The 15,371-nt window shown below is 44.5% G+C and overlaps 1 protein-coding gene across 1 annotated transcript in view; it reads right to left on the bottom strand.

Annotated features, from left to right (window-relative positions):
• chd5 (chromodomain helicase DNA binding protein 5) overlaps positions 1-15,371 on the bottom strand; it is an 80,980-nt gene that overhangs the window by 33,107 nt on the left and 32,502 nt on the right. Inside the window, exons 11-19 of the mRNA XM_079509246.1 lie at positions 15,038-15,249; positions 14,093-14,224; positions 12,610-12,718; positions 11,883-12,074; positions 8,687-8,884; positions 7,591-7,728; positions 6,893-7,014; positions 3,444-3,617; positions 1,443-1,584 (exon numbers count right to left, since the gene is read on the bottom strand). Of these exons, the coding sequence (XP_079365372.1) occupies positions 1,443-1,584; positions 3,444-3,617; positions 6,893-7,014; positions 7,591-7,728; positions 8,687-8,884; positions 11,883-12,074; positions 12,610-12,718; positions 14,093-14,224; positions 15,038-15,249 (1,419 nt within the window). The remainder of the gene's footprint in view (positions 1-1,442; positions 1,585-3,443; positions 3,618-6,892; positions 7,015-7,590; positions 7,729-8,686; positions 8,885-11,882; positions 12,075-12,609; positions 12,719-14,092; positions 14,225-15,037; positions 15,250-15,371) is intronic.

Raw genomic sequence — 15,371 nt, 5'->3', positions numbered from 1 at the left:
ATAAGCTAAATGCAAAATGCTAAAAAAAACTGTTCATGATACTTAACACATTTTGTTCCGCAAGATAATCTTAACAAATTAACACATTTAATGACTTTTTTAGGCTTCAATGCAATCACCATAAAAAAGAAAAAAGAAGAAGCATACGCTATTATATAAACAAATTATATCACAGTTATGTCACCGTTTGGTGTGATGACATGTAATGTGCCTGACAACACCTGTAGTTTTATTTAGTCACACTGTAGTTTAATTTAGTCACACTGTAGTTTCATTTAGTCACACACACAAAGTATTTCAGGCAACAACAAAACAAGAGACCAGGACGTGAACAATTCTTACTTGTTTCCAAACTTAAATTTGCCACTATACGTTTCTTCGAGGATCTAAAACTAAAGAATATACTCGTATATAAGGTGAAAACTAAGCAGCAGCGCAGTGTTTTCTTTGAGTTTCACAAATCAAATCTCTTCAGTACTAAGATTCCCAAGTGCTGTGAGCATAAACCACTGCAGTGTGGATGTGGTGTTCTTGTGGGTGTGTGTGCGTGCATAGCAGCCACAGGGAACAGGTAGTGGTTGTTGTTGTTGAAGTATGCTTACCATAGCAGCCACAGGGAACAGGTAGTGGTTGTTGTTGTTGAAGTATGCTTACCATAGCAGCCACATGTAACAGGTAGTGGTTGTTGAAGTATGCTTACCATAGCAGCCACAGGGAACAGGTAGTGGTTGTTGAAGTATGCTTACCATAGCAGCCACAGGGAACAGGTAGTGGTTGTTGAAGTATGCTTACCATAGCAGCCACAGGGAACAGGTAGTGGTTGTTGAAGTATGCTTACCATAGCAGCAACAGGGAACAGGTAGTGGTTGTTGAAGTATGCTTACCATAGCAGCCACAGGTAACAGGTAGTGGTTGTTGTTGTTGAAGTATGCTTACCATAGCAGCCACATGTAACAGGTAGTGGTTGTTGAAGTATGCTTACCATAGCAGCCACAGGGAACAGGTAGTGGTTGTTGAAGTATGCTTACCATAGCAGCCACAGGGAACAGGTAGTGGTTGTTGAAGTATGCTTACCATAGCAGCCACAGGGAACAGGTAGTGGTTGTTGAAGTATGCTTACCATAGCAGCAACAGGGAACAGGTAGTGGTTGTTGAAGTATGCTTACCATAGCAGCCACAGGTAACAGGTAGTGGTTGTTGAAGTATGCTTACCATAGCAGCCACAGGGAACAGGTAGTGGTTGTTGAAGTATGCTTACCATAGCAGCCACAGGTAACAGGTAGTGGTTGTTGATGTATGCTTACCATAGCAGCCACAGGGAACAGGTAGTGGTTGTTGAAGTATGCTTACCATAGCAGCCACATGTAACAGGTAGGGGTGGTTGATATATGCTTACCATAGCAGCCACAGGGAACAGGTAGTGGTGGTTGATGTATGCTTACCATAGCAGCCACAGGGAACAGGTAGGGGTGGTTGCAGCATTTCTTCAGGTCCATCATGATGTTGAGCAGAGACACCTGGTTTCCGCCGCCCTTGGAGTTCAGAGCCTCAAAGTTCCGCGTGAGGATGAACTTGTAATACTTCCTGCGAGATCAAAGGTCAGACACTGAACTAAGTCAGGATAAGACAATGACAGCATTGCACCAGAAATACTTCCTTTACAGACAAGAAGAAAACGGAGGGCAGAGAGAGGAGAGACTTTGACGGGAGATCCTGGGAGGTGAGCGGTCTAGGAGATGGTCTGTGTATCTGTCTGTTGATGTGTCTGTTGATGTGTCTGTTGATGTGTCTGTTGATGTGTCTGTTGATGTGTCTGTCTGTTGATGTGTCTGTCTGTTGATGTGTCTGTCTGTTGATGTGTCTGTTGATGTGTCTGTTGATGTGTCTGTTGATGTGTCTGTTGATGTGTCTGTTGATGTGTCCGTGGCTAACCTGTCTGTGTATCTGTCTGTTGATGTGTCCGTGTTGATGTGTCCGTGTTGATGTGTCCGTGTTGATGTGTCCGTGGCTAATCTCGCAAAGCACTGGGTTGATCGGCGGCAAATGTTTTTGTTCACGCTGCCAGTAGGCCAAGGAAGTCATATTTTTCACATCATACTATAATAATAATAATAATAACTAGAAACAAATCGCTGCAAGCAGCGATAAGGCAGGACCAAGCAGGAAGGCAATAAGAACTAGAAATAGTGCCCCTCAGGGCACAGGTCTCCACCAGGGCAGGTTGTGGCCTCCTGGTGGCGCTATAATAGGCCAATGTGAAAAGGGTACGATGTGTGAGATTTTTGGACAGAATCTGGAGGAGTAATATCAAAAAATGTGTTTTACAAAAGTCGGCCTCCTGGTGGCGCTATAAAAAGCAGATGCGGAAAATGCATGTCAAAGGTTTGTCCTTGGCCTCTAGGGAGTGTGCATGCAACGTTTCATGCAGATCGGTGCAGTTTTAGGTAAAACATGTGAAAAGCTGCCTCATGGTGGCGCTATAACAGGCCGTTCTGGAAAATGTGGGGCAGAGGTTCATCGTTGCCATCCAGGGAGTGTGTGTGTGCAAAGTTTGGCATCGACCGGGTTAACGGTGCCGGAGATTAGCTGGTAACAGACGGACGGAAGGACACACACACACAAGGACGGACACACACACGGACGGAGTGCAAAACATACTCTCTCCCCATGCCTTCGGCCTGGTGGAGACAATAATATGCACAAGAAACATGGAAGACTAAACTTGAGAAAAAGACCATGGAATTATAGTGGGGGGCAGGTACAGGTTCTTGAAGACTCAGACACAGAGTTGGCGGTGCCCAGATTTGAACCCATGACCTTGTGTTGCAAAGGCAAGAGCTCTACCTACCGAGCTAACAAGCAAAATGATTCAGTGTGATGTAATGATAAGGTGGGTATAAAGATGTGTGGGGGGGCAATATCTCACAACGGGTAAGGGCTAGTGTTTTATCATTTGTGAAATATTTTACTTCGTAAATTATTTAACACTGGAAGTCAATGGAGACTTCATATTTGGAGGTCAATATGACATGAAGTCAAAGTAATATAATATCACAGTGTCACTGTCAATATGACATCATCAACATCCAAGATCCAAATGTGGGAATCCACACCATTATCAATTTGTATACAGCGGGCGTAGACAAATGTTCATACGGTATGTCAATGAAATAACAAATATATCGTTTAATGTGTGTGTATGTAATGCTATTTTTGTATTTAAGTAAGACGTAAAGTATAACTATAAAAATGTATTGTGCATTATGTCTAAAGCTTAACTCGGTGCTGTACAGTCAGTTACTACAGTTACTACTTCTACACTAGATGAAAATGACAGCCGCTTAACTGTAGAGAGGAACGCCACAGAAGCGTAAGCTGTACAAATTACAAGCCTCTGCACCGGAAGAATAACACAGCAGCTTAACTCAGTGATGTATACATACTTCTGCATGGGGCTCAGCTCCACTCTGACGATGAGCTCCGTCTTGGAAGGCATGTTCTTGAAGACGTCGGCCTTCAGCCTCCGCAGCATGTGAGGCCCCAGCAGGTCATGGAGCTTCTTGATCTGGTCCTCCTTGGAGATGTCGGCGAACTCCTCCAGGAAGCCATCCAGGTTACTGGACGGGTCACGGCACAGAACGAGAAAGTGAGAGTGAGGGGCCTTGGGCCTATCCTAGTGAGGGGCCTATCCTAGCCTATCATGGAGGTGTGTGTTGTTGGGGGATCCGATGGTAATTCCGACGGAGCGTTAGTCCGACATGCGGGAACAGCGGTCGGACTGGCGCTCGAACATGCGCTGCTCCCGTGGTTATGGTTAGGTTAGGGTTCGAGGTAGGTTGTCGGTCTAATGCAGTGGAGTCAAACTGGTGATCCGCGGGCATTTTGCGGCCCGCGGAGCCGTTGAATGCTGCCCGCGACAAGGTTTTAAAAAAGTGAATTAGCACTACCTCTAAGCGACATACGGCCCCAGTGCTGCCTGCTTCTCTACGCTACTGTCACCAAACAGGTTATTCGTTCTCCTCCTCTAGACTCTAATGACTGTCGGACCAAACAGGTTATTCGTTCTCCTCCTCTAGACTCTAATGACTGTTCTCCTCCTCTAGACTCTAATGACTGTTCTCCTCCTCTAGACTCTAATGACTGTTCTCCTCCTCTAGACTCTAATGACTGTTCTCCTCCTCTAGACTCTAATGACTGTTCTCCTCCTCTAGACTCTAATGACTGTTCTCCTCCTCTAGACTCTAATGACTGTCGGACCAAAAATAGTGTCGGTTCCCAAACCTTTTTGGTCGTGCACCCCTGTTACCTCCTGACCTAGCTGACGCACCACGTCAAGAGCGGCCGCCTGCAAATGGAAATGTCCAGGCGCACATTGGGCCTGGAGTGTTTCAGATTGCCTCTGGGATCATGCATGCTCATGCATACATGATCCCAGAGGCAATCTGAAACACTCACAATTTATGTGGCATTATTCCTTCATTAAACCTATGAAGTTTATCGTCTTTTTGCCTAGAAATGCGGTCATGGAGTATTTTCCCCCCTCTCTCTCTCGATTCAATACGTACTGAGTCACACAAACATTCTTCTTCACTTCTAATTCTCAACAAATCTCTGGCCCCTTTTCCAAAGTGAACCAAAGTGGGTATTGTACAGGTTGGAAGATGATATAAACAGTGGCAAAAGCAAGCGGAAAATCATCATCATTATAAAAATTACATCAAAAAGGTTAAACTATAACTGCCATTAACGATTACATTTACCGCATTAAATGGGACACTATGAACGGTCATATTCGACACGTTGCATTGGGACTCCTGGCCCTAATAATTACAATGGTGCTTTAAACTGGTGGAACCACAAGCATGTTTGCGGCTGGTTCCATGAAAGCACCAAGGTTCCTGGTTCCATGAAAGCACCAAGGTTCCAAGAATCTAGAACGGAACCAGTTCTAGAACCAAAGTTCTTTGGTGGAAAAAGGGTCTCTCTCTGTGATTCTTTGTTTGACTATGATCTCTTTTTGTCTCTCTCTGTATATAGAGGGTATGCGTGTGACATCATCATCATACCAGGAAGTAAAGTGGAAACGCCTACTGAGTGGCAAAAAACAACTTTCTGGACTTGACAGACCATACATCCGGACAGAAAGGTCCTATCTGATTGCTTTAAACGACGTTAAACTCACTTTGCCACTCACTTTGCCACTCGATTTTCCATTGACTTTATGCATGACTTTCCTTCTATACAGACAGACGGATGGACAGACAGACAGACAGACAGATAGATGCTATAATAAATATAGCATCTATATATATGCTATAATAACACAAAGCACCAGAATTAGCACAATCTGTTCTTTGCGATGTTAAAAAGAGCAAATGAGTCCATAACAGCTCATAGCTCTGGAGGATTGAGGTGATAATGAGTCCATAACAGCTCATAGCTCTGGAGGATTGAGGTGATACTGCGGGAGCTGCAGTGAAGTCACCGGTGCACCTCCCAAGCCAGGAAGACTTCATTATGGGGGCAGAAGCAAAGTGCTGCTCCCAGCTGCCTCAGGGACAAGCTGAGGGCTAATAACGCAGCCCTGGAGACAGGGAGGTGGAGACAGGTGGAGGTGGAGACAGGGAGGTGGAGACAGGGAGGTGGAGACAGGGAGGTGGAGACAGGTGGAGGTGGAGACAGGGAGGTGGAAGGGCAACGTGACGAGGGGATATAAAGATGAGGGGATGGTGAGACGGACGGACGGGATGGGTGATAGGATGGTTGGGTGAAGGAACGGTGAACGGATGACAAGGCGGGATAGGGGAATAGAGGGGTTGAGGACAGGAAGCATGGAAAGTTACTTCGGGCGTGTGCACGGGAGAGAGATACTTTACTGCACCAATGCATTTCAGGGACAGCTAGCTATTAGCAGAGCACAGGTGGTATGGGGACAGAGGGGGACAGACGGAAGGAGGGATGGTATGGGGACAGAGGGGGACAGACGGAAGGAGGGATGGGAGAATGAAAGGGCAGAGGTGGTATGGGGCCAGAGGGGGACATATGGAAGGAGGGATGGGAGAATGAAAGGGCAGAGGTGGTATGGGGCCAGAGGGGGACATATGGAAGGAGGGATGGGAGAATGAAAGGGCAGAGGTGGTATGGGGCCAGAGGGGGACATATGGAAGGAGGGATGGGGCCAGAGGGGGACATATGGAAGGAGGGATGGGAGAATGGAAGGGCAGAGGTGGTATGGGGCCAGAGGGGGACATATGGAAGGAGGGATGGGAGAATGAAAGGGCAGAGGTGGTATGGGGCCAGAGGGGGACATATGGAAGGAGGGATGGGGCCAGAGGGGGACATATGGAAGGAGGGATGGGAGAATGGAAGGGCAGAGGTGGTATGGGGCCAGAGGGGGACATATGGAAGGAGGGATGGGAGAATGAAAGGGCAGAGGTGGTATGGGGCCAGAGGGGGACATATGGAAGGAGGGATGGGAGAATGGAAGGGCAGAGGTGGTATGGGGACAGAGGGGGACAGACGGAAGGAGAGATGGGAGAATGGAAGGGCAGAGGTGGTATGGGGACAGAGGGGGACATATGGAAGGAGGGATGGGAGAATGGAAGGGCAGAGGTGGTATGGGGCCAGAGGGGGACATATGGAAGGAGGGATGGGAGAATGGAAGGGCAGAGGTGGTATGGGGACAGAGGGGGACATATGGAAGGAGGGATGGGAGAATGGAAGGGCAGAGGTGGTATGGGGCCAGAGGGGGACAGACGGAAGGAGGGATGGGAGAATGGAAGGGCAGAGGTGGTATGGGGCCAGAGGGGGACATATGGAAGGAGGGATGGGGACAGAGGGGGACAGACGGAAGGAGGGATGGGAGAATAAAAGGGCAGAGGTGGGGACTTACTTGAAGCGCTCTGGAGTGAGGAAGTTAAGTAAGTGGAACAGTTCTTCCAGGTTGTTTTGCAGAGGGGTTCCGGTCAGCAGCAGCTTATAGTAGATCTTATATCCATTGAGAATCCTGAAGAACTGAACAGGACACGGTGTTAGCGATATCACAATCACAGAGAAAAATAAAGAGCAGGGAAAAATCATTTCTAATTCCCCATACACCACCATACACATACTGCTGTGCAGAACTGAAAATCTGGCACCCTGGTGTGTGTGTGTGTGTGTGTGTGTGTGTGTGTGTGTGTGTGTGTGTGTGTGTGTGTGTGTGTGCCAAGTTTGGTGCGGATCGGAGCAACGGTGAGCCTTGCAAGTCCTGATGTTACGCTTGTGAGTCTGACGGTTGACCGATGCACTCGCATATATAGGGGCGGCGGTGGCTCAGGGGTAGAGTGCCTGGATGGTAACCACAAGGTTGCCAGTTCAAACCCGGGCTCCCCCAGAGTTACTGTCGAAGTGTCCTTGAGCAAGACACTGAACCCCTAATTGCTCCCGATGTGCTAGTTGGTGCCTTGCATGGTTTCCGCTGCCATCGGTGTGTGAATGGGTGAATGTAATGCACAATCTCTGTAAAGCGCCTTGGATAAAGGCGCTATATAAATGCACCATTTACCATTTATATATATATATATTCCCTAAAATGCGGTACTGTATTACCTTTGACTGGTTGTTCTTGAGTCTGTGGGCTTCATCCACCACTAAACAAGCCCAGCCAATGGAGCCCAGAATGGCTTGATCTATAGTGATGAGTTCATACGATGTCAGCAGAACATGGAACTTGATTGGCGTGTCTTTCTGCAGGGAAACAACACATTATATACTTTACAGCAAATGATACATTCAATATTAACCCATTTTGGCCTGACGTCTTCTTTTCTGAAAAACCTCATGTTTCTATATCAGTGCTTCTCAATATATCATGTCAAGGACCCCTAGAATTATATGTATTTGGCCTCCGACTCCCATCTGAAAATATGTTGTTCCAGGGACCTCCCCAGAAGCAAAGATTTGAGTTAAAAACGTCCAAAGATTTGCATCACATTTTCACGATTTTTCAAAAATAGCAGACCTACAAGCTCGTAGCGCGGCACTCGGTGCCGCACTATGAGCTTGTAGATCTGCTATTTTTCAATAGCTAAAGCATAACATAATGCTTAAAACACCAAAAGGGGTTCCCGCCCAAAATGGCTTAAGCATGCTTAATGAGATTCACATAATGATGTCATTCTATTCAGTGTTGTATACCAGACATGTGAAAAGATATCAGTGCGGATGCCTAAAGCCTTAAGTTATATTCGACTGTCGCGCTGCAACATGTATTTCTGAGTATACATCAGCGCTGTTAATAATTAGCACGGTCAAATAACAAAATAAAAGTCTAATCAGAGTTACCATGACGTCTCCTGAACAGTTTGTGCTATCTTGGCAGAGTAGCAGATAGTGTAATGAATTGCATTTTATAGCGCTTTTCCAAGTGCTCTAAGCGCTTTACAATGGTTCATTCATTCATACATTGGGAGGTGAAGCGGCAAACAGTCGACGCCAGCGTCCTCACTTCCCACATTCACACACCAATGGTGGCAAGCTCACACCGACCGACTCATTGGAGGCAATGTAGGGTTCAGTGTCTTGCCCAAGGACACTTCGACATGTGGACAGGAGGAGCCGGGATTCGAACCGCCAACCCAGGGATCATTGGATGACCTGCTCTACCTCCTGAGCCACAGCCGCCCAATAGATGAGAAGGACTTACCTTCATGCGGAAGACCTTCCGCCCTGATTTGACAGTTTCGTCGTAAGTGAACTCGTTATCCCTGATGACGGCCCTGCTGTCTTTGTCGCCCGTATATGTCACCACGTAGAAGTCCGGGGCCCACATCTCAAACTCCCTCTCCCAGTTGATGATGGTGGACAGGGGTGCACTCACCAGGAAGGGCCCTTTCGAATGACCCTGAGATACACGGGGTGGGGGACAAGAGATCACACTTTTGAAGTGATAACTTTATATCGGCCAGTCATCATCAGTTTAGTGCCCTAAACAAACATTAAAGTCCATAGACTTGTCTGGCAATGATTTACGTCATAAGCGCTCTAAACACACATTAAGAATCGCATAGATCTGCCATGTGACGTAACTAATCTTCCAAAGCCATGTATTGGAGTGGCTAGCGCCCCTCAAAAAGAATGCAGGATGGCATCATATGTGAGGGTCTGGCAAATAGGTGTAACATGATTAATAGTGCTTCCACTTGCCCAGGCATTATATTGTATTGTGATACAGTGTTCTGTGACTTTAAGAGTACAGGCGGTTGCCTTTAAGGAAATGACGTAACCTACCGCACTTCCTATTTCATATGGGCTTTGAAAGCGGTAGGTTGTGTTTATTTTGTGCTGCAGATTATTTTATTATTTTCCTTTACAATTGTGTAATATATTGATACATATATGTACCCAAAGTTGTTAAGACACATACTGTGTTCTGATGGTACTGCATCTGCTTTATTTCCAGCAAATACTATTGTGGAAACGTATACAAGTCAGAGCAGAGCAGTGATTGCCTCGTTGTCTTTTGTACAGGTACATATTGTATTTATTGTCATGCTATTTCATATGGGCTTTGAAAGCGCAAATACTATTGTGGAAACGTATACAAGTCAGAGCAGAGCAGTGATTGCCTCGTTGTCTTTTGTACAGAATAAATCTACTCACTGCTGAGATCCTGGTCTATGGTGCTTCATAACACAACGCAAGATCACGTCTGTTACATAGGCCCTCATCTCGACCAGAGTAATTTTTCAGTTTTTTACAGATTATTAAAGTACAGAATGTAAGCTTTCATATGATGTATCATTCAATGAAATTGGAAAATATTTGAAGGAGATATGACCTAAAATGATTGTGCCGTTTTACCCAAAGCTGAGAAAATCCCCTGAATGTTCGAGGTTAACACATTTTGTGCCCAAGACGTCCACAGACGTCCTGGGAATTACCGTATGCGGGTGCCCAGGACGTCTGTGGACGTCTTTGAATTTTTCTTTTCATAAAAAATAAAACAAATTACAAAAATAACATTTGGCACCCTGGGTCACTATTTTGAAAGTGTTGTGTGGGCACACAAAGCGTTTTAAAAACCATAGCCAGTGGCGTGCACAGATAGACACTAGGGGGTGCTAGAGCACCCCCTGCCCTTTTGGCAATGTGCCCTTTTGGGGGAAAAAAAATAATATTTTTTTTTTACAGTGTACACTGTACAGTATGTGGACCATGGTGACATTGATCAATTCTTGATAAAAAACAGCTTCTAATATATTATTTAGGCCCCAAAATCTATAAATCTCACACTATTAAGGCAACCGGCCGGTTCCACGCGCTGCACAAGGTGCCCTTTTTTTTCACTTGAGCACCTGCCCCTCTAAATGTCTGTGCACGCCACTGACCATAGCAGCAGGTACAATGTTCTTACGGTTCCTCCCCATCCCCCCCCCCCCCCCCCCCCTCTGCCCCTGGCCTCCAGAATATACAGCAGTGGTTTTCAAACCTTTCGGGGCAATAGGGAAGTTAAAATCTCAAGGCACACCTGTATTCAAAGCAGAAATACATTTTAAAAACAGCCGATCTACAAGCTCACACCGCTGAGAAATGTGCCACGTTGTGAGCCGATAGATCTGCAATGTTCACTATTTCTGAAATGTGTGAAAGAACAAAAAAGAACACATTTTGCAATGCCAGGTTGAAAGTGTTAAAATATATATGTTTTAGAGTATATAATTTGCCTTTGTTAGTTTGTATTGGGAAAAAACTGCTCAAAGTACTGATATAATAAATGACCGTAAAAGATCATTCATAAGCTTTTGTTTAGTTGTATATTGCAATATTGTGTGGTTGTCACAAAATCCGAGGACACAGCAGAACTTACAGCACACCACTGTGTCTCGGCACATCGTTTTAGAGCATGCATACTACAAGAAAACGTATATACAATACAGTATACAAATATACGCTGCTATGTGGAATCTATAGGGGGACAGGTTTTCCCCTGACACAATGGAATCTATAGGGGGACAGGTTTTCCCCTGACACAATGGAATCTATAGGGGGACAGGTTTTCCCCTGACACAATGGAATCTATAGGGGGACAGGTTTTCCCCTGACACAATGGTTGAATCTATAGGGGGACAGGTTTTCCCCTGACACAATGGTTGTCAAACTATGTCATGTCTAGGATCCCCAAATCAATACGGATTTGGCCCTAGACCCCATCTGAAAATATTTTGTGCCAAGGACCCCCAGAAGAGAAGATCTGTGTTTAAAACCATTCTAAATGATTCAAAGTATCATATTGTATTAGTAGTATGTATATGGATGAAGTGGTTAAAATGATTGTGATGCTATATTAAATCATTTGTGACCAGATTTGACTGAGAGACTGCCATCGCGCAAATTACAGCTTTTCACCAGAGGAGAAAAACTTTTTTTTTTTTATTTTTTTCAAAATGAGTTAATAGCACAGGCAGACTCTTCACATACTAGAGCATGTCTGAAATAAGTGTCAGAGCTGAAATCGACATGTAAATATGAAATAAATGCCCAAACATGTAGCTAGGTGTAATGTTAGAGTCCACAGAAGTGAACCTTTTTCAAGCCTGTTTTCTCAACTCGCTGTTTTCTGCAAGACATTACTCTATAAGCCATATCTCCAAAACTGGTGGGTCAAACTGAACAACCAATATGTCAATTTGAAGCTATGATTCCCTGCTTTCATATGACATGATAAAATGTAGTCACATTTAGCTGGAGGTCCCCGGATCCCACTTTGAGAACCACATCGTGCAAGTAGTAATATCCAGTTGGACAGTTTCAGTCAGCAAAGATATACAACAGTATAACGTATATCAGATCAGGTGTGTTGGACTGAAACTAGCCAGTACAATGCTGGTGTTCATCCTCACCTCCTTGTAGAGCGAGTAGAGGAACACTATTGTCTGCACCGTCTTGCCCAGGCCCATTTCATCAGCCAGAATGGTGTCTGTGCCCTGAGCCCAGGAGAACCTCAGCCAGTTCAGTCCCTCCAGTTGGTATGGATGTAGCGTGCCCCCTGTGGCATTGACGTACCACGGCTGGTGTTCAAACTTAATATTTGGCTGGTAACGAGAGAAGAACAATGACCAGTATCAGCCATAGACATAAAGGAATAGATTTAATTTTAAATTGCCATGCGCCCTATTTCTGTGTCGACAGTCGGCCATTTTACAGGAGGAACCAGTGCTATGGAATGCTAAGGATAACCAAAGTATCCTCATAGCTGTTCAGTTGCTGGGAGTTTCTAGAATGTTCAGTTATTGAGCAATACCAAAGTAATGCTCCCGGCCTGGGCCATGGCTCAGTGGTCCAGGCACCTTGGCTGGCAACCCAGTCTGGCAGTGTGCCGCGGGTTCGACTCCCGATCCCAACGGCCTTTACTGCATGTCTTCCCCCCATCTCTCTCCCCATTTCCTGTCAGCCTACTGTCTGTCCCTCAATGAAAAAATATAAAATAAAGGCGAAAAAAATTACAAAAAAAAAAAAAAAAGCAATGCTCCCAGCAACACAAGTGGTTATGAAATATACAGTTATTTAATAAACAATTACAAAGAGTAACCTTGTCTCTCACTGCCCTAAATGATCTGGTCAACTTACATCTATGATGGGAGCGTCCGGGGGTATTTCCCTCTTTGGATGGTCGTCTTTGAGGTCCTTTCCTTTCCTCACCACCAGGGGGCGTTGATCGTTCCCCAGTATCTGCTCCCTGTTATATTGGCGGTATCACAGATAAGTTGGTGGGAGGGGGGTGGGGGGTGCACTAGCAGTAGGCATAATGCATTTGTTTAGTTGTCAGAGCTTTGCTAACAAACAGTAAAGAAAGTAGAGAAATGCACAGAGGAGAGCAGGGAGGGAAGGGAGACTCAATGACAGATATCTAACAGTAGACTGCAGCAGTGGTGGAACATGTACTCAAAGGTTTTACAAGTATAACTACTGCAATATAGAAATAATAGTAGAAGTCCTGAATTAAAAATGTACTTGAGTAGAAGTACAAAAGTATTGGCATCAAAATGTACTTAATTTAAAGTACCAAAAGTAAAAGCACTCATTGTGCAGAAATGTCCCATTTCAAGTTTTCAAATGTATACTAATCTTTTGAAAATAGCAGATATACAAGCTCACAAGGTGTCGCGATGCGACACCTTGTGAGCTTGTAGATCAGCGATTTTCAAATAATGCATATAGTGTCATTAATAATGCATATAGTGTCATATAATAATGCATATATAATGCATATAGTGTCATAATGCATATAGTGTCATAATGCATATAGTGTCATAATGCATATAGTGTCATAATGCATATAGTGTCATAATGCATATAGTGTCATAATGCATATAGTGTCATAATGCATATAGTGTCATAATGCATATAGTGTCATAATGCATATAGTGTCATATATAGTGTCATATAATAATGCATATATAATGCATATAGTGTCATAATGCATATAGTGCTGAAGTAGTTAATGTACTGCATGTTTTGTAATAATAATCTAAAATCTAAAAAGTAACTAGTAACTAAAGTGTTCAAATAAATGTAGTGGAGTAAAAGTACTACAATATGTGGATACAGTGCGGATCCAAGATGTAGTGGAGTAGAAGTAAAAGTATTGGAAATAGGAAATACTCAAGTAAAGTACAAATACCTCAAAATTGTACTTAAGTAAATGTGCTTAGTTACTTTCCACCACTGGCCTGCAGTGCATGCTCAGCAAAAGAGTACCATAGAGTAGAGAGTAGAGTACCATAGAGTAAAGAGTAGAGTAAAGAGTAGAGTACCATAGAGAGACATTGCAATAGAAAGAGATTCAGGCTCACTGTGAGTATTGCCAAGCATAGGGGGAAGAAATATTGTAGTTATTGTACGTTATATGTATGATTAGTGAACCTATAACTTCCGGATAATTAATCACTCTATATATATGGTCCCCCTCTGCCTTACTGCTGGGCAAGAAGCCAAGGGCATCCATTATGCTTGTGTAAACTCCCTGTCATTGACAACCTCTTAAAAAACGGCAATGGAAAGAGACATGAATTAAGCGAGGCGTAAACCCACAGATGCTGTGTGAACCGACCTGTGGTCCCAGTAGCCAGCCTTATGGATGTCGTAGTCTGGCACGTCGAAGTCATCCACCTCCCAGGTGCACTGGTCGTACGGCAGGTCTCTCCACTTGATCAGGTAATGCGCTTCTCCGTCCTTATCAAAGCTACAGGGAAAATAAGCACAGAGATGGTAATGCGCTTCTCCGTCCTTATCGAAACTACAGGGAAAATAAGCACAGAGATGGTAAACAAGCATTACAGCATGCAGGGTTCAGGTTGTTTCAAAAGCACATCATCGCCATCGTCACCAAATATCTCCATATTTCTATCTCCATATTTCTATCTCCATATTTCCACTATTTTTTCCGGAGTAAGAAAGACTCGTTGAAAACGTCTATAATCTTCATGCCACACAGTTGTTGTTTTCGTCGACTAAAACCAAGACGAAAAATGTCCGTCGACTACCTTTTTTCACTGACGAAAACTAAAGAGAGAGAGAGGTCCAGTCCCAGACGGCACGACACATGCACGTTATGAGTATAATTTTATCACCATAGATTTCACTGTGTAGGCTAGTTTATGAATGAACACATTGATAAAAGGTCCCCCCTGCTGCGTTTCCAATTGCTGCGGATGACAGTGTGAAGGCAAACCGCAGCAAATTAAATATGCAAGAATCCCAATTTCTCCGCCCATACGCATCGAGTCTACCGAAGTATTAGGTTGGAATGTGACCTAAATCAACTGTACATTTAGTCGACTAAAATCGCATGACATTTAGTCGACTAAAACTAGACCAACACTAAGACATTCCAGGTGACTCAAATGTGACTCAAACTAAATGAAAACTATTGAAGAGACTATGACTAAAACTAAATGAAAACTATTGAAGAGACTATGACTAAAACTAAAATAGACATTTGCTGCCAAAAACAACACTGAAGCCCACATACAGTCAGACGTGTGTGTTCATATACCTGTGGTTGACTATTCTGTGGATGACCAACCACTCTGGTTTGATGCCATAGCGGTAGAATCGCTCCTCCATCACGGCGTACTCTGCGTCTTTGCTCTTCCTCTTCTCTTCTCTCTGCTCTTCTTCCCCGGAGCCGTAGTCGTATGGCGGGGGCTCGTCCATGTCGTTCTTACGCTGGTAGTTACGGTACATGACAGTGTGGTACAGCTCCAACTGCACAGCACAACAGAACGTAAAGTGTTTAACCCACTTGAACCCCAGCATTCTCTATTCTGGGCATGTTGCACACCTTAGATTGAGACAAGTAAGACGCGCAAACGCGGGAAGCGAACGCA

Source organism: Electrona antarctica (genome assembly GCF_951216825.1).
Source record: "Electrona antarctica genome assembly, chromosome: 9".
Lineage (NCBI taxonomy): Eukaryota > Metazoa > Chordata > Actinopteri > Myctophiformes > Myctophidae > Electrona > Electrona antarctica.
Note: the sequence above shows the minus strand (reverse complement) of the source record. Positions and strands in the feature narration are given on the sequence as shown.